The sequence below is a fragment of the Mandrillus leucophaeus genome, unplaced genomic scaffold (genome assembly GCF_000951045.1).
Source record: "Mandrillus leucophaeus isolate KB7577 unplaced genomic scaffold, Mleu.le_1.0 Scaffold372, whole genome shotgun sequence".
Lineage (NCBI taxonomy): Eukaryota > Metazoa > Chordata > Mammalia > Primates > Cercopithecidae > Mandrillus > Mandrillus leucophaeus.
Genome location: NW_012103943.1, coordinates 698,076 through 717,443, shown reverse-complemented (window position 1 = coordinate 717,443; position 19,368 = coordinate 698,076). Strand labels below are relative to the sequence as shown.

General features: G+C 43.4%; 1 protein-coding gene across 1 annotated transcript in view; it reads left to right on the top strand.

Annotated features, from left to right (window-relative positions):
- Window positions 1-12,161: 12,161 nt before the first annotated feature.
- SFXN1 (sideroflexin 1) overlaps window positions 12,162-19,368 on the top strand; it is a 41,802-nt gene continuing 34,595 nt past the window's right edge. The window contains exons 1-2 of the mRNA XM_011990170.1: window positions 12,162-12,320; window positions 12,763-12,935. Coding sequence (XP_011845560.1) covers window positions 12,300-12,320; window positions 12,763-12,935 — 194 coding nt within the window. The 5' untranslated portion in view covers window positions 12,162-12,299. The remainder of the gene's footprint in view (window positions 12,321-12,762; window positions 12,936-19,368) is intronic.

Genomic DNA, 19,368 nt, shown 5'->3' with positions numbered 1-19,368 from the left:
CGCGGGGACACCAAGATGGCTGCGTCCCGGACAGCGGCAGCCAGGTGGCCCGGTGCCTGACCCCGCGCTCCGCGCTCTCAGCTTTGCCTCCTGGTGCTGGGGTCGGAGGGGAGACCACCTGGTTCCTGTCCTGGAACTCGCAATCCAGTAGGGAGGTGATGTGCAAGGAAGTAGATTCTTGGAATAGTAGTTGCTTTTCTCCTGAACTTTCACATCTGTCACAGGTCTCTAACCTGCCCAGAATGACAATAAACAGTCTACTAAGTGCGTGCCAGGTGACTTAGGTCCATGTAGTTTTACTCTCTTCCAGCCCTGCGAGGTACTGGGTTCCAGATGAGAAAACTGGGGCTGAGAGAGGTTGAGTGCCCAAGGTCGCACAGCTGGCCATCCATAGTCCAAGGCCATCTGAGTCTCAGTCGTAAATGCTGCGTTCTCAAAGATGCTTTTCCTTGGCTATGCTGCCTAAAATTGCACCCCCATTCCCACACACACCGTTTGTAACACAAACTCTGGATTTTTTCTTTAGTGTCTTTTGTCACTAGTTGAAATTAAAGGTGGTTGTTTCCTTCTCCTCATGTGAACAGGGCCTATTTTGTCTTGCTCAGCCTTTCTATCCCCTGCACATAACAATTGCCTGCACCAAGAAGGCCCTCAGTGAATATTTGTTGGCTGCCTGAATGAAAAAGCCTAGCTCTGCTTGACCCCAGAGCTTGGGCACTTACTGCTCCGTAGGCAACTCTTTTCTGAGACCCCATAGCTTTTCCCTTGTGCATTTCTCACAGTCCTAGTCCCTCTTCTGCCTTGACTTCTAGATTTTGACTTGGGTGCTTCTGGATTCTCCATTCTTTGTCCATCCCCCGTTTGATCTGCTTCAATGTTCCCGGCATTGTCATAGGTGCCCAAGGAGGATGCAGGTAAATGAGGGGGCTTTGCAGCTCCTACAGCTTCAGACTTGATGTAAAAGATGAGAGGGAACTGTTTGGGAGGATGAATGGGGTGGCTACCAAGAAGTTCGGGAACCTCAAGCAGGTTCTTTCTCTCCTCAGCACTGAGCAGGTGTCTCACTTTCAAAAATACAGTGTTTGGGCCAGGCGCGGTGGCTCACGCCTGTAATCCCAGCGCTTTGGGAGGCCGAGGCGGGCCGATCACGAGGTCAAGAGATCAAGATCATCCTGGCTAACACGTTGAAACCCCGTCTCTACTAAAAATACAAAAAATTAGCCAGGCGTGGTGGCGGGTGCCTGTAGACCCAGGACTCGGGAGGCTGAGGCAGGAGAATGGCATGAGCCCGGGAGGCAGAACTTGGCCGGGAGCCGAGATCGCACCACTGCACTCCAGCCTGGGCGACAGAGCAAGACTCCGTCTCAAAAAAAAAAAAAAAAAATACAGTGTTTGGCAGTGAGGAGCTATCAGCTCCCATCTCAGCTCAGTACATATTCAAAGGTTAGATTGAGGCTTTCAGGCCACATGGATGTTCAGAAGAGGGATGATATCTGTGGTTACAGTTGTTAGAGAGGAACCTGTGTGGCAAGGGGTGTCATAATTCAGGATCAGTGAAATGTTTAGCATGTTCTTAATTTTCTGTAGAAGTTTTATGAAATCCCATGGGGATGGCTACAGAAAGGCACCAACTGGCAGGGATATCCCTTCCTGCTCCTCACTTTCTGCAAAGAAAGCTGAGAGGACAGCCAGGGCACAAAGGCCGTAAGAGCAGACCCGTCATCGAACTTTGTTCTTCTGGAAGCCTTACATTGAAGTCAGGCATCTGTATCCTGTTGTGTAGCAGTGGTGAGCTGCATTCGGTTAGAGTAGAAACATGAGTGTGACCAATTTTTCCTTTGTGGTTAAAGGTAAGAAATCAGAAGTAATGAATCCATTGTTTTAAAAAGGGGGGAACAAAGAGTTGTTGTCCAGAAAGTGAAAAATCATTAAGTTAGACCATGTATCAAACCTGCATTTAATTATACAAAGTTCAAAGTTACTAAGTTTTTCTTTAGCAGCTGTTAATTTGTAAAGTAGTTTTATAGACTTTGGTATATGGCATCCCTGAGTTGATTCCTATAAATGGATGGCAAAACTTCATCCGAATATGTCTAAAATATTACAGTTGGGTAGTGTTTGTCATTTTTTTCCAAGCTGATACCACCATCTCAAATAGAAATCAATAGAATTTGTTTTAACTGGTAATAACATCACCCATCCTAAAATACTGCTTAAGAAATCCACACCCATAGTTGATCTTGAGGACCGGAATATGAGCAGTGGTTGTAATGTTACATCAGTGTTTTTGGTTTTTGTTGTTGTTGTTTGTTTGTTTGTTTTTGGGGACGGAGCCTCGCTCTGTTGCCCAGGCTGGAGTGCGGTGGTGCGATCTCTGCTCACTGCAACCTCTGCCTCCCGGGTTTAAGTGATTCTCCTGCCTCAGCCTCCAGAGTAGCTGGTATTACAGGGGCCCACCACCATGGCTGGCTAATTTTTTTGTATTTTTAGTAGAAACGGGGTTTCACCATGTTAGCCAGGATGGTCTCGATCTGCTGACCTCATGATCCACTCACCTCAGCCTCCCAAGGTGCTGGGATTATAGGAGTGAGCCACCGCGCCTGGTAGATGGGTGTTTTAAAATTAATAGAATAGTGGGATCTGCATGGGGGGGAGGACATGGCAGTGGGAAGGGCAGGAGGCCTTGATTTTCCGTGTATTCCTGATTCTAGGCAGGCCCCACGTCTCCATGCAGAGCTATCCTGGAATAGGGAAGCATATGCAACACAAATCCATTGCTGAATGGAAATACCCTTGGAATAAATCTGATGCTTTGCACAGAATTCAACTCTCTGATCTATAATTCGATCCCCTGTGTGACCACGCCCATAAGAAAGGGATACTATATGCAGATGCCCAGCCCAAACAGAAATCAGGGAATTTGCTTTTTAGGCTCCTTGAGTTAGTGTGATTGTCCTTGTCAGACACATGTTCTCTGGCCTTCAAAGACTCAGAATTGAGTTTCAGAGTCAGATAGAACTGTGAAGGCTGTGTCATCTTGGGCATGGCACTAAATTTCTCCGAGTGGCTCTAGAAAACAGGGGAAGATAACTTGGAGGGCTGTCATAAGGATTTAGCAATCTAACCATGCATGGAAAACTTAGTGTCTGGGTGCTCTGTCATGTTCCCTGGACAGTGGACAGCAGTGATTGACGGGCTGTCTCACACCTGCCTGGCCCTAGCTAAACAAACTGGGCAATCATACCCTGTCATAACTCTCAAAATACAGTAGTTTTAACGAACAGGCTTCCAGCTTAATAACGTAGTTATCATTGTTAATCTTTAGCCAAGATTAAAGGTCTTTATTACTTATTCCTGATGAAGCACATTCCCTGCTAACTTGTTTTCTACAATATTTTGGAAAATTCTTTTTTCTCGAGTAGTTAAGCATTTTCTTAGCATGCAGCTAAAAATTTGAAATAAAGTTTATCTTGGAGATAAATTCTTTTTCTTACATGTTTCTGATCATCTTCAGGAAGCTCAGGCAGCCATTCCTGGCACCAGGAGCTGCATTTATGCACAGGACTATGGCCGGTAAGGACAGGAGCTTCCACTCATGGAAAACCAGCTTATTAATAATGATTGCACTTTTGTTTGGCACCTTAATAAAGATTAATAAAAGACTCATACTCTTCAGTTTGCTAATCCTACCAACTCTATGAGCCAACTCTTATCTGTGTTTTATAGATGACAAAATTGAGGCTCAGAGATGTAAAGTAATTCACCCAGTCACATGTCTAGAAAGGAAATAACAGAATCAGGACTGAAATCTAGATTGTATTTGCTTAAGTCCGGTTCTCATTCCATAGGTTATCAGGGAGATTACACCACAGGGCAGGGGGCCTCCATCAGCAGGGACCAGCCAGAAAAAAACAGCTGTGTGTTGGGTGTTTCCAAACCCAGGACCAAGCCAGTGTTGAGTACATAAGAGGCCTTCAGTGGATACAGAAGGCATAAGTTAATTTTGTTTGTGAATGAAGAAATAAAAAGACTTTCAGAAATCTATTGGGATGAGGCTCCATGAAACTATATTTACTCGAAACCTTAGTCAAGGGATTGAATTTAAACAGTTTTTAATTTCTCTATGAGATTATTTCTGTCCCTTTTAAAGGGTGAAATAATTTTTAAACATATATAATCTGTAAAATAATCTGTTCATTTAAATGCAGTATCATGTCATAATTGTTAACAGTTCCAGATAGCCAACATCATTGTGAGAATGTCTTTATGTGATCAAACCTTAAAGTCATTTTTCTTAGCATAAGTGGCATCAGCCAACCACAGAATTTTTTAAGTCCCACTTTTTTCTCATACCCCACCAAAATTTCTTAATACCATTAAAATCCAAATATTTCTTTAAAATCATTCATGAAAAAGATTCTTAGAATTAACACCTCAATTGGCCAAGCACCAGGAAGCCACATTACAGCTACTGCAATACACGGAGACCGTCTGTCACCAATCATTTCCTTCTAGCATGTCTGTTCTAGGCCCTTTCTCTTCCCTCCACACCCCATTGCATCATTTCTTCAGCTCATGAAAACTGAGCTTGCTGGACATGAGAAACCTGCCAGTGTGCTGCTGTGTGAACCATCACATTTTGCTGCTGCCTTTCTGCAGTCCTGAAGCCAGCGAGTAACTGCTCAGTAAGCATCTCTTCTACAGCTTCCCTGGGCCCCTCTGTGTCTGGCGGGCTGGGGCCTGCTCCCTGTCTCCTAGCCTCTCTGAGTGCCTGAAGGCACCACCCCAGCGCTTCTGCATAACTCTCAAAGCCTCAGGTGGACAGGGCAGAGAGAGCACCCTCCCCACTGACTGTCTCCTCACTCTCCCTGGCATCGCTCACTTGCTTCACGTGCCATGAGGGTGATGAACCCACACACTCTGGAACACATTCTTTGGCGTCCTGTGCCGTCTGGCCCTCTGAGGGACATTCTTCATGATCCTTGCCGCATCTGCAATGGGAATGCAAATATCTTATTCTCCAAAACTTTCTTTTGAAGCCTCTGTGGTTTCATGATTATTCACACTGTTCCCAGTGTCAACGCAAGGCTGGGCAGTACGACTTCCTCCAGCGCAGTCTGCAGAAATCCGGAGTCGAGAAGCCTCTGTCCTAGCACTGCCCCTATCCTAGGTCGTGAAAGACCGTGAGTGATGTTCAAGACACCTCTGTAACAAGGTGTCTGATCTTTACCCAGTTTCAACCTTTCAGGCAAGCCTAGGGGTCATAATTTGCCAGATGGATGGCTGCATAAACCAGACCACGGATAAACGAAGGCCATTCCTGCACCTTCACCCCCACCCCAGGACCTCGTTCCCTCCCCACAACAGTGCCCGTGGCAACCCCGCCCCACCACCCAGCCCTGCTGACCTGTCAGTACCAGGTGTGTGAAGCACATGCCCTCAGCGCATCTCTGCCTTGCCCGGGACCAGCAAGTGCGCACTGGAATGCTACGGACCAACCAAGTTGCCCGGCCAGCCCTGACCCCGGCGAGTGGAACGGGGTGCACCCTGGGGATCCCCACGTGGCGGCCAAGGCCTTAGGGATACCAGCATCTCGCTCCCTGAATAGACTCCAGGCACAAAGCGGAGCCAGCCCAGGGCGTGCCTAGGCGCACCCGCCCCAGCCCAGGCCCCATGCATAAGGAGTGCTCCATGTCAGCATGCTTGGTGGGCCCCACTGATTTTTAGAGATGGGTTTTACTATGTTGCCCAGTTTGGTCTCCAACCTCCTAGGTCCAAGCAGTCCTTCCACCTCCGTCTCCCAAGTCGCTGGGATTACAGGCGCGTGCCACCACGCTCAGTGCTGTTGACTTTCATGTGAATAGGAAATAAGTTTTGGTGTTTGTTTTTGATTTTTTTTAAATGGGACTCCTGTTTTTTAAAAATGGATCAATTTGTCTGGGGTGCAAGCTACTTCTGTGCTTAAAGGTGGAAGTAAGTTCATGCGTGAAAGAAGTCTTGTCTAATTGAAACACGGCATCATGGTTAATAATAAAATGTTATCTGATCTGAGATCAGCTGTTTTTTGAGAATGCTAATGTGCCATTCCTGATTAGTCTGCATGTTTTTTGGGTTTTTTTAAATTCTGGGGGCAGAGGAACACAGATCATCACATCCAGTTGGTAGTTCTTATGCCACTATAGTAACAACTTGAAATCCTTTTTAAGTAGAGGAAACAGTGTTGTATTCATTTCCTATTGCTGTTATAACAAATTACTACATATTTAAGTAGCTTAAAACAACACAAATATATTATCTTAGAGTTCTGGAGGTCGGAAGTCTAGAACAAGTGGGCCTTCCTTCTGGAGGCTCTAGGGCAGAGCCCCTTTCCCTGCCCTTTCCAGCTGTTAGGGACTGCAGCTCACAGCCCAGCATCACTTCAACCTCTGCTTGTTCCTACATCTGTTTCTTTGCCTCTGCCTCTTCTGCCTCCTTCTTTCTCTTATAGGGACCCTTGTGATGACATTGGGCCCACCAAATAATCCAGGATCGTCTCTGCATCTCTCAAGATCTTTAATTTAATCATATCAGCAAAGTCCCTGCACCATGTAAGGTCACATATTCATAGTAGTAAGTGTTCAATAAAGAGATATTAAAGATAGCAGCATTTTTTATTAGACCTCCTCACAGCTTCCGGGGATTACATGGAGACATCTTTGGCGGCCGTTATTCTGCCCATCACAGGTACATGCGGTAGGCGCTTCCACTGCCAGGATTTCGGTGGGTTTGACTGGAGTCTGCAGATAAGCAGTTGGAGTCAGGCACTCCTGCTTCTTCCCTTGCTGGAAAGATGCGGTGGCTTTGAGTGATATCCCAGAATCTTGATTCTTCCGTCTGCAAAATGTGCGTAGGATGTCTGAATCACACTGTTGCTGTGAGAAGTTCTAGATAGAATATTCTCTAATATTGCAAGCTTAGGCCAGCATCCAGCCCAATTCCTTGTATGTAATGGAAATTCTTAAGATGTTAGGGCTCCCCTCTCCATCTCTCTCCTTTTTCCTTGCCTTCTAAGGAAGACATTTTTTCTGAGGCCTCCACAGCATTCTTGATCACTTGTACTGTAGAGTAACTTTAAGGTTATTGTAATATAGAACTCCGTAGTATGAAGGTCAAGTTTTTATTTAAAGGAAAAAAGGGAGGGGCCTCCAAGATATCATTTCTCTGCAGACATTAATTGGTGTCATACTTCAAGACAAATGGCTAGAAGAGAGTGGTGAGTGGAAAGCTGGCCAGTGCCCTGGAGGCTGGTCCTTCTTTGAGCTCTCCCAGACTTGGTTCTGCCGCCAGCATCTGCTATGCAACCTGGGCAAGTTATTTCCCCTCTGGACCTCGGCTTCCACATAATAAGCACATTGGAGAAATCATTTTTAAGACTGTCCAGCTCTTATACATGACAATACTTAAATTTTATAGAGTACCCATATTTTTGGCTGGGTGCAGTGACTCACACCTATAATCCCAGCATTTTGGGAAGCCAGGGCGGGCAGATCACTGGAGCCCAGGAGTTCGACACCAGCCTGGGCAATACAGTGAAACCCTGGCTCTACAAACGGTATACAAATTCTAAGAATACAAAAACTAGCTGGACATGGTGGCAGACACCTGTAGTCTTAGCTACCCGGGAGGCTGAGGTGGGAGGATCACCTGAGCCCAGGACGTCAAGGCTGCAGTGAGCTGTGATTGTACCACTGCACTCCAGCCTGGGTGAGAGAGGAGACCCTGTCTCAAGAAAAATAAATAAATAATATAGTAACCAATTCTAAAATAAGACCATGATGGCAGCAACTTGCCCTAAAGGTTGCCCTTATATTTAACAAATTAGAGATAGTTATTAGGAACTAGAATTATATAAAAGCTACATATTAATTTTTGTTTTCATTATTTATGTTAAGCATAAAGGAAAAATACTGACAGTGAGAATTATAATTAAAAGGGAAAAGAGATTACTTGGTATTCAATTTTCTGAGAACAACCCCTATCAGATCTCCACCAGGGAACATCACAGATCACCTAGGCCCGAGGGCAGGCACCAGAGGGTAGAGAACGGTGCAGGGAAGGAAATGGCTCCCGGCCTCATATACAGCCACAGCCTGGGGTCCGTCCAGCATGAGGTCCACACCCAGAGCACATGCTGAATCCCACGCCCAGCCTTATGTTGAACCTCCTGGATCAGAACCTCTAGAAGGAGGATAGTATTTGTGTTTATAAGAAGCTCTCCAGGTGATTTTGATGTGTTGCATTGGTTCAGAACCATCAATCTGCACCAGCAGCTTTGCAGGAATAAATAGTCTCCTGAGGAGGGGAGGTTTAATGTGTTGTTCCGTCTTGCTACCACCATCATTGCTGTTAAATCCACCTCCTCCCCCTTCACTATCCAAAAATGGAAGTGACCGGCTGCCACGGTGTCTTCCTTTTGGCCAGTCAGGCTAACAATAAATTTACCTCTCACCTTCCAGGATGCCACTGTCTCCTGGTTTTCCACCCACCAGTCACTCCCCAGCCCACTGTGCGTGCCTTCGGTCCTTTCTGACCTCTTCACACCAGAGTCTTTGGATCTCTTCTCTATTTACCTTCACTTCCCTGGTGATCTCATCACATCCCATGACTTTAAATATAATCTCTGTCTGACAACTCCCACGGATAATCTCCAGATTAGACTTCTCCCCCGAACCTAGACCTGCTCATTCTGCTGCCCGCTGGACATCTCCACTTGATGCCTGCTAGGTGCCTCAAGCTTACTCCGGGCAAATCTGAGCTTCCTGTCTTCTCCATTGGCCCTCTCTCCTCCTCCAGTTTTTCCAACCCAATACTTAGGAACCTTGCTTTTCCTTTCTCTCACATCCCACGAGTGTGAGGTGTCAAGAAATCCTGCTGGCACCACTGAAGAAATACCAAGAGCTCCAGTACCTCTTGCCACCTGCGCTGCCCCCGGCTCTGTCTGGATCTCTGCAGGAACCTTGCAGCTGCTCCTCCTGTGTCCACTCTTATCTCCCCGTTGTCTGTTCTCCACACAGCAGCCAGAGAGATCCTTTCAAATTGTGAGTCTGTTCATTTCAGTCCTCTCATCAGAACCCTCCGATGACTCCCATTTTTTGCAGAGTGAAATGCAAAGGCCTTACAGAGGCTACACGACCTACATCATCTGACTCCAACCTAAGCCATTGCATCTCTTACCTGCTCATCTCCCATCTCCTGCTTCCTTATTCCACTCCAGCTCATGCCTTCTTGCTGTTCTTTGAAGTCACCAGATGCATTTTTGCCTTAAGGTCTTGGCAATACCTTTTCCCTCTGCCTGGAATGCTCTTCCCCTAGATATCCACACGATTCAATTCTTCACTGTCCTCTGGTCTTGCTGCAGTATTACTTTCTCAATGAGACATGCCCTGACTACCTTATTTAAAAATGCAAGTGCTGCTCATGATCCTTCTTATCCTGTTCTGGGGTATTTTTGTTTGTTTGTTTGTTTGTTTGTTTTCCCCAAACCATTTACTGTCTTCTAATATAATGAATAGTTTACTTATCTTTTGTGTTTTTTGTTTATTGCCTGTTTTCCTTTCACCTCTGCCATCCCAGCGTCAGCTCCAATAGGGCAGGAATTTTTGTCGTCTTTGTTCCCTGATACAGCCCAAGAGTCTGTCATGTAGTAGGTGCTCAATAAATATATATTAAAGATAGCAGCATTTTTTTTAGGCCTTATAGAAAAAACAAAGCTAGCAGATTTTTTTTTTCTCCTAAGTATTTATTCTGTTATGCATTTAAACTATGGTCTACTTGAGAGTAGGAATTATATCTTTTATTGGCTCATTCAGAAAGGGGAGGAAATTAGGCCAGATTTTCTGTCTTATTCAGTTGTATGATTGCGTATGGCATTTATTTGATGACCTCTAAGGATAGAAACAAATGCTGTGTAATACACGTAATTGTAACTTCAAAATGTGGCTCATGGACAGGGGCCAGCATGTGAACCCACCTGCTTGAATTCGCCTGCACGCCCTACAGGTTGCTAAGATGCCTCAGCAGAGCCCAAGCCTCTGTAGACAAGTCTGAAAAGGGCTGCTTTTCAGAATATGAACTGGACTCTGCTTTTTGTAATACGCTTGATATATTCTAATTCAAAATTTAGTCATGTCTGCATACAATGACATACATTTCTTGTATCCCCATGATGGTGGTAGCAAGAAGGAAGACACTGCACAGCACATTCAACTTCCCTCCTCGGGGAACTGTTTATTCCTGCGAAGCTGCTGGCGCAGATCGATGGTTCTGAACCAGTGGAACACATCAAAATCATCTGGAGAGCTTTTGAAACAGACAAATGTTATCCTCCTAGAGATTCTGATCCAGGAGGTCCAGCACAAGGCTGGGCATGGGATTCAGCCTGCACTCTGGGTGTGGACCTCATGCTGATGGGTACCAGGCTGTGGCTGTACATGAGGCCATGAGCCATTTCCTTCCCTGCACCCTTCTCTACCCTCCTGTGCCTGCCCTCAGGCCCAGGTGGACTGTGATGTTCCCCGGTGGAGATCTGATACAGATTTTTCTCAGAAAATTGAATACAAACTATTCTCTCTTCCCTTTTAACTGTAATTCTCACTATCACTACCACATCCCTGTTTCCTTAGAAGCTACAAAGTTAAGATGGACTTGCAACGTTGTGTCCAAAAGTTTCCTAATCTGAAGCTCTGCGCCGGGGCTGGAAATCTGGGCGGGCTTTCTGTGTCCAGAGTGGGATGTTTCATTCTGTGTGTTAGGATTTCAAGTAGCTAAGTTTCTGACCGTCTGTGATGATAGGTAACAAGATTTCTCAGTGAGATGAGAAAGCAGTGGTCACAAAAAAAGAGAACTACTATGACACCACATAGCTGCATTCTGACCTTGGGGAAAATAGGCTTCCCATTAGCTTTCTGGCTGGCCTTCTCTGTGTTTGTTACCCCAGCCTGCTCTAGGAATAGCAGGGCTGATTCTTACCTTCTCACTCTCACCGCCCTACTGTTTTCCATACACTAGACTCCTCACATCCGTGGACCTCACATGCTGAGTTTTGATCCTGTGGTCCATGATATGTGTTAATTGGAGATTTTGAGAACATATGCCTTACAGGAATGCCCAGTATTTGCATCTGACATCTTAATATACCTCCGAACCTGTAAAGCACTAAGAAAGTAACTTAAGGAAAAGTGACCTGAAAAGTGAATTAAAATTAAAACTGGTATTAGAAATGTAGGGAAGGGAAGCAGGTGTAAGTAAGCCATGGTTTGAAACCTTCATAGTGGGTAAAATCCTTTGGCCTACTAATATCACACAGAGAGAGCTAGTCTGAGGAAATCACTAGCTGTAAGAACAAACATGCATAGACAGGGATAAGCAATTATATGTCATGGTGAAAAACCAAAAACCACTTAAACATTAAAGGTGTAGTTATATATCCAAAATGAACAGCGGCCACAACGATGCTCATGAAATAAGTGCAAAAAAATCGGGATTTTAGAATACACAGTGTGATATCAACTATTTTTTTAATTGTATAATAACATGTATAGAAAATATCTATAAGGAAAGGTACCAAAACATTAACGATGATTTCAGAGTGCCTGGATTATGGGAGATTTTGTTTCTTTATTCTTTATTTTCTATAATAAGCTTGTGTTTTTCAGAATACCACAGTAAGCATCTATTACAACAATACAACGCAGTTCTAAAATAAACATGTATTACTCAGAGAAAGAAATTAATTACTTTTGGAAAAAAAGTAATGCTCTTTAGCCAGAAAATAAAAATTTTATGAGGATAATTATATGCTACAGAGTTATTCCTATTCATGGGGCTATGCAAATGTGTTTTTCCCACTATGTTCCTGGTAGCTTGAAGAACATAATTCTTAATTTTTGATTGGTGGTTTATGTGCTAAACAAGGCTGAATGAATCTGCATCTTTTTTAGTTGTGTAATTTTTAGCATTTAAACCTTTTTAAAATCATTAGTCATTTCTCCTAGTAGGAATAACAACTTTAGTAGGCTTTAAACAACTTTAGTAGTTTGACGTTGGCTGTTTCACTCAGAAAAATGGGTTCAAACTTCAGGCCTTGTTACTGTTATTATTTTTAAACTTCTTTTTTTTTTTTAGAGACATGGTCTTGCTTTGTCACCCAGGCTGGGGTGCAGTGGCATGATGACAGCTCACTACAGCCTCCAACTCTTGGGTTCGAGCAGTCCTCACACCCCACGGCCACCTCAGCCTCCTGAGTAGCTGGAACTATAGGCATGCACCACCATGCCTGGATAGTTTTTTAAAATTTTTTGTAGAGATGGGGTCTTGCTTTATTGTCCAGGCTGGTCTCAAACTCCTGGGCTCAAGGGATCTTCCCTGCTCGACCTCCCAAAGTGCTGGGAACATAGGTGTGAGCCGCCGCACCTCTCCTAAAACTTCATACCTTTATTTTCTGCAGAGTAATTCTAAGTATTCAACAAGTAAATATTAAAATACTATGTATTTATAAAGAGAAATATGTAGGAAACTATTGAAATTTAGTTAAGATCAATTGAGATTTATAGACAAAGTTAGCTTTGAATTTAGATGGCCTTTTTGCCATTTATAGCAAAATTATCTTTATAAATAGGAAGAGTACGTAAACCTTTACTTGAAAATTAAAAGTGACTATAAAGTTTCTAAATATGTAGTGACATTGTAAGCCTTACTTGAATTTGCCTTTTTGACTCTTTGCAGTCCGGGACCATGTCTGGAGAACTGCCACCAAACATTAACATCAAGGAACCTCGATGGGATCAAAGCACTTTCATTGGACGAGCCAATCATTTCTTCACTGTAACTGACCCCAGGAACATTCTGTTAACAAACGAACAACTAGAGAGTGCAAGAAAAATAGTACATGATTACAGGTAACATTAATTATTGTTTTTTGGTTTAATGTATAAATAGATCATCATGTTAGGCTGTTATCTTTAAACCTTCACTTAGTGATTTTACAACCTTTTTTTTTTTTGCAATGGAATTCTTTTGACCAAAAAAAAAAAAAAGGAAGAGTAAAAAGACTTGTTGTATCCCTCATTGCTCGCCCTTAACACAAATATCTGGGGTTCATATTAACCTGACAATGAGAGTCACCCCTCTTTGTTGTGGATACCAATCCCTTTCTCCTGGCAGCTTGCCTTCTGTTCTCCAATAGCACCACCACCTCCGCTATGACATCCACAACCCCTGCATGCATTTTTCTGTCTCTGGACAGAAACAGCATTATGCAAAAACAAATTGCCAAGAATCAGGGGTAGTTTGGTTCCTTCTGAATTATAGGCCCAGTAAGTAAAATCCTGTAGGTAGGAGCTCAGATGGCAAGGGTGCTGCTGGCAATGCCTACAGGGACTGCAGATGTGGGATGCACACCATCAGCTGAGAGAAGCAAACAGGAGGGAAGAGAAGATGCTACCAGTGTAGAGATATTCCATCCAAGACAGCAGTTGGCCACTTTTTCTGTAAAAGATCACATAGGAACTATTTCAGGCTTTGTGGGTCATTGTCACATATTATTCTTAAATTTTTATTTGTGTATTTTGTTTGTTTTAACAATCCTTTAAAAAAAATGTAAAAACCTCTTACCTAGCAGGGCACACAGGCCACAACCGGTAGTTTGCTGACTCCTGCACTAGGGGAAAGTCAATCCAAAGCTGGGGACTGGATTGTTAGAAGCTTTGTGCCTAAACGTGCCCAGAGGTGATACATCAGAAGCAGATCCTTAACCATCATCTAGGTAGAGAGAGAACCAACGACAGTCAATAAACACTGAGTCTGGCCAAGTACTGCCATGTGCCAATGTGCGTAAAGAGGGAATATACAGACAGCAGATATACAAACAGCAGAACATCCTGGAGCCTTATGAGGAAATAGTGAAGACAGGCCAAAGCCATAGAAAGCAGAGAGGTTGAGATGAAAAGACAACTACGTGGTTGAAAAGAAGACGGCATAAGGAACATTGCCAAGAACCTAAAAATGTGATTGAAATTGAAAGGTTTACTGGAGGCAGTGGTAAAGAACCAACATCAGAAATCACACAGTAAGAAAAAGAATTACCGGCCTGGCATGGAGGCTCACGCCTGTAATCCCAACACTTTGGGAGGCCGAGGCGGGCAGATCACAAGGTCAGGAGATTGAGACCATCCTGGCTGACACGGTGAAACCCCATCTCTACTAAAAATACAAAAAAATTAGCCAGGCGAGGTGGCGGGCACCTGTAGTCTCAGCTACTCGGGAGACAGAGGCAGGAGAATGGCGTGAATCCAGGAGGCGGAGCTTGCAGTGAGCCAAGATCGCGCCACTGCACTCCAGCCTGGGCGACAGAGCGAGACTCTGTCTCAAAAAAAAAAAAAGAAAAAGAAAAAGTAGAATTACCAATGGAGAGAATGAACCTGAGAAGCTTCCTGGGTGAAGACCAGAGGTCGGCAAACTTTCCGTAAAGGGCCAGACAGAAAGTATTTTAGGCTTTACAGGCCACGCATTCTTTGTCACATATTCTTGTTTGTTTTTACAACCCGCTAAAAATGTAAAAGCTATTCTGAGTTCACAGACATAAAGAAACAGGCCAGGCCATGGACTGGTGTTTGCCAGTCCCTGATATAGATGGAAAAGAAAGATATGAAAAAGACTTCTTTAGAGGAAAAGAGAGTAGAGACTGAAGATGAAATTAATTAGTGCTCCTAAAAGAGAAACTAGAAAAATTGCAAATAAGCAATATTAAATATATTTCATAGCAACAGAAAGTAAAATGGAATTTTCCTCAGGTGAGGAAAACCATTTCTCTAATTAAAGAGATCTGCCCTATTTCAAGCAGAGACACCCACACATGGCAATTTTTTTCCTTTTGTTTTTTCTATAAACTTTTAAAACTTCCAAAAGAATCCATGAACAGGAAAACAAAACAAAAGAAGCTATTAAAAAGGAACATGTCAGAAAGGGCTCAGTCTTTTCATCTTTATACTGAATGCCAGAAGATAGTAAGCAGTGTGTGCAAAGTTCTCGAGAGAAAGAATTGTCACTTGGGAATTTTAGAGCAGATCGTCTATTTCTAACAGCAACAGAAAATATGCAAGTGCGGCCAGGCACAGTGACTCATGCCTGTAATCCCAGCACTTTGGGAGGCCAAGGTGGGTGGATCGCCTGAGGTCAGGAGTTCCAGACCAGGCTGGCCAACATGGTAAAACCCCGTCTCTACTAAGAAAAGTACAAAAAATTAGCTGGGCGTGGTGGTGCATGTCTGTAATCCCAGCTACTCGGGTGGCAGAGGCAGGAGAATCACTTGAACCCAGGAGGCAGAGGTTGCAGTGAGCCGAGATCATGCCACTACACTCCAGCCTGGGCAACAAGCACGAAACTCCATCTCAAAAAAAAAAAAAATATGTAAAATATGCGAGTGCATCAAACATAAACTCTTCATAAAACCTTCTTGGGTGGTCAAAAGATAACACAAAATAGAGTTAAAAAAAAATAAGCCATAATATAAGGAGATTCCTCAAACAGTGAAACATGAATCACCATGTGACCCAGCAATCCCACTTCTGGGTATATACCTGAAAGAAATGAAAGCAGGAACTCGAACAGATGCTTGTACACCCATATACATAGCAGCAGTATTCACAGTAGCCAAAAGCTAGAAGCAACCCAAGTGTTCATCAGCAGAGGAGTGGATGAGCAAATGTGGTCCTGCCATACAATGGAATCCCATACCTTGAAATATTATTCAGCCTTCAAAAGGAGGGAGATTCTGATGCATGCTACAACATGGTTGATCCATGAAGACATTATGATGAGTCAAATAAGCTAGTCACAAAAGAACAAATATTGCTGATTTCACTTATATGAGATACCTAGAGTAGTCAAATTCACAGAGACAGAAAGTAAAGGGGAAGTTGCCAGGGGCTGGGGGAAGAGGGAATGGGGAGTTAGTGTTTAATGGGCACATAGTTTTAGTTGGGGAAGATGAAAATGTTCTAGATGTGGTGATTTGAGAGTGGTGATGACCACACAATGATGTGAATGTACTTAATGCCACAGAATTGTATACTTAAAAATGATTAAAATAGCTGGGAGTAGTGGCTCATACCTGTAATCCCAGCGCTTTGGGAGGCCAAGGCAGGAGGATCACTTGAAGTCAGGAGTTCGAGACCAGCCTGACCAACATGGTGAAACCCCATCTCTACTAAAAATACAAAAATTAGCCGAGCATGGTGATGCACACCTATAATCCCAGCTACTTAGGAGGCTGAGGCAGGAGAATCACTGGAACCCGTGAGGCAGAGGTTACAATGAGTTGAGATCGTACCACTGCACTCCACCCAGCCTGGGCAACAGAGCGAGACTTTGTCTCAAAAGAAAAAAAAGGGAGGCGGTTAAAATGGTAAATTTTATGTTATGAATCTTTTACTACAATAAAAAAAATATAAGAAAGTCATCATATAAATAGACAAGTGATGAATGCTGAAACACATTAAAATAGAAATAGTTGTACCTCTAGTGTGAAAAAGTGTATATAAAATAAAAGAAATTAAAAGTGGTTTTTTGTTTGTTTGTTTTTTGTTTGTTTGTTTTGAGACGGAGTTTCTCTCTTGTTGCCCAGGCCGGAGTGCAATGGTGCAATCTCGGCTCACTGCAACCTCTGCCTCCCAGGTTCAAACAATTCTTCTGCCCCAGCCTCCCGAGTAGGTGGGATTACAGGCATGTGCCACCACACCTGGCTAATTTTGTATTTTTAATAGAGACAGGCTTTCTCCATGTTGGTAAGGGTGGTCTCAAACTCCCAACGTCAAGTGATCCGCCCTCCTCAGCCTCCCAAAGTGGTGGGGTTACAGGCGTGAGCTACCGTGCCTGGCCTTAAAAGTGTTTTATAAAAAATTGTAATAGATAGCTGGGCATGGTGGTGCGCACCTGTAATCCCAGCTTGGGAGGCTGCGGCAGGAGAATCACTTGAACCTGGGAGGCGGGGGTTGCAGTGAGCCAAGATCGCTCCGCTGCACTCCAGCCTGGGCAACAGAGCAAGACTCCGTCTCAAAAAAAAAAAGGTAATAGCTATCTGAATCAAAAGCCCTAGATTGTAGTGTCAAAAAACAAAAAGGAAATGGAAGAATTAAAACATCTTGTCTCAAATAGGAACAAAACTCAAAAATATACATGATTTTGCTCCTTACTGTATTCAAGAAATGCATTAACATGTTTTATTTTAAAGTTAGTAGAATATGCATGAACAGAAAATTGTAAGCCTTAATAATTTACTAACATACCAACAAATTAAAACATTTTTAAATCAAATCAAAGACTTTAAAATTGGGTGGAAACACTTAAAAAGCTCAGTGATGACATGACACCCCACTTAGAATACCTGAAGCTTGCGTGATGTAATTGTACTTACGAAATTACAAGACACTTTTCCAAGAATCCCTCAATGTCTCCCTTTTTTTTCTCTTCACCTTTTTAAAGCATATAGAACCTTAAAGTCTGGGTGATAAATTGACTAGGCCTGTTCCAAATGAGCTTTGGGGTATTTGTTAGGTTCTGTGCTGATATATAGTCTTTTTTTTTTTTTGAGATGGAGTCTTGCTCTGTCGCCCAGGATGGAGTGCAGTGGCGCTCCAGCTCACTGCAACCTCTGCCTCCCAGGTTCAAGCAATTCTTCCTGCCTCAGCCTCCCAAGTAGCTGGAAATACATGCACCTGCCACCATCCCTGGCTAATTTTTATGTTTTTAGTAGAGATGGGGTTTCAGCATGTTGGCCAGGCTGGTTTTGAACTCCTGGACTCAAGTGATCTGCCCACCTCGGCCTCCCTAAGTGCTGGAATTACAGACATGAGCCACCACGCCTCGCCTATATACTTTTATATATATTAATTAGTAAGCCAGTTGTTGAATCAGTATGTAAGAAATAACTCATCGAGTTTCTTACCTCCCCTCAAGAGATAAATCAGCCATGAGCCTTCTGGGGAGATTAGCTCAAGGGCTAGTTAGGGTTAAAGAGATATCATGTTTTAAGTATGACTGCCAATATACAGTTCTAGTGGGATACCAACAATGCTATTTTTAAATGAACCAAAAAGGAAGTAATAAAAATGGCTAACATTAAAAAGCAAGACAAAGGTAATTGCAAATGAAAAGCAAGAAATCACAACTCTGGGCAAATAGATCCAAATATCTTGATATTGATAAAGATATAGTGAATGCTGAACAGACAGTATTCATGAGCCGGTGGTGTTCCATCAAAATATACAAAGAAAGGGTGGTTAGCAATACAAATAGAACTTGATTAAAACACAATCGTAGGGCTGGGCGCAGTGGCTCACGCCTATAATCCCAGCAGTTTGGGAGGCCGAGGCAGGTAGATCACCTCAGGTTAGGAGTTTGAGACCAGCCTGGCCAACATGGTGAAACCCTGTCTGTACTAACACAAAATGTTAGCCAGGTGCGGTGGCGGGCACCTGGAATCCCAGCGACTCGGGAGGCTGAGGCGGGAGAATTGCTTGAACCCAGGAGGCAGACGTTGAAGTGAGCTGAAATCACGCCACTGCACTCCAGCCTGGGTAACAAGAGCAAAACTCCGTCTCAAAAAAAATAAACAAAAAACCCACAATTATAGTAGGAAATTCTAACATACCTTTTATCATCTTTGATAGATCATCTAATCACATTAGAATTTTTATGCTTTTTTAATTCTTTGATCAAAACAAAAAGAAATAAAATTACAAAGTAAAAACAATGAGAAAATTAATAAGAAACCTTAAGGAATTGTACTCGGGGGAAAGACTGTAGCTTTACATATCTCTGTGATTAAACAATAAAAGCCGACAATGAATGAACTGAGAATCCAGCCTAAGAAACTAGGGAACAGCAGAATAATAAGAAAACAGCAAACCCTGCAGGGTACTTCCTGAGTGCTGGATACTGCTTTAATCATTTCACATTTACTAATTTAACCCCCACAACCTTTGAAGGTAGGTAATGTTATTTCCATTTTTCAGATTGAGAAATGGAGGCATTAACAGAATCCTGCTGCAGTAGGCGGTAGAGCCAGGACTGAAACCCAGACAATCTGACCACAGAGTTCATGCTATTAACTGTTAACTACGACATACACTGCTTTTCTTTTTCTTTTTCTTTTTTTTTTTTTGAGACGGAGTCTCACTCTGTCGCCCAGGCTGGAGTGCAGTGGCGCGATCTTGGCTCACTGCAAGCTCCGCCTCCTGAGTTCTCCCGAGTTCACGTTATTCTCCTGCCTCAGCCTCCTGAGTAGCTGAGACTACAGGTGCCCACCACCACGCCCGGCTAATTTTTTGTATA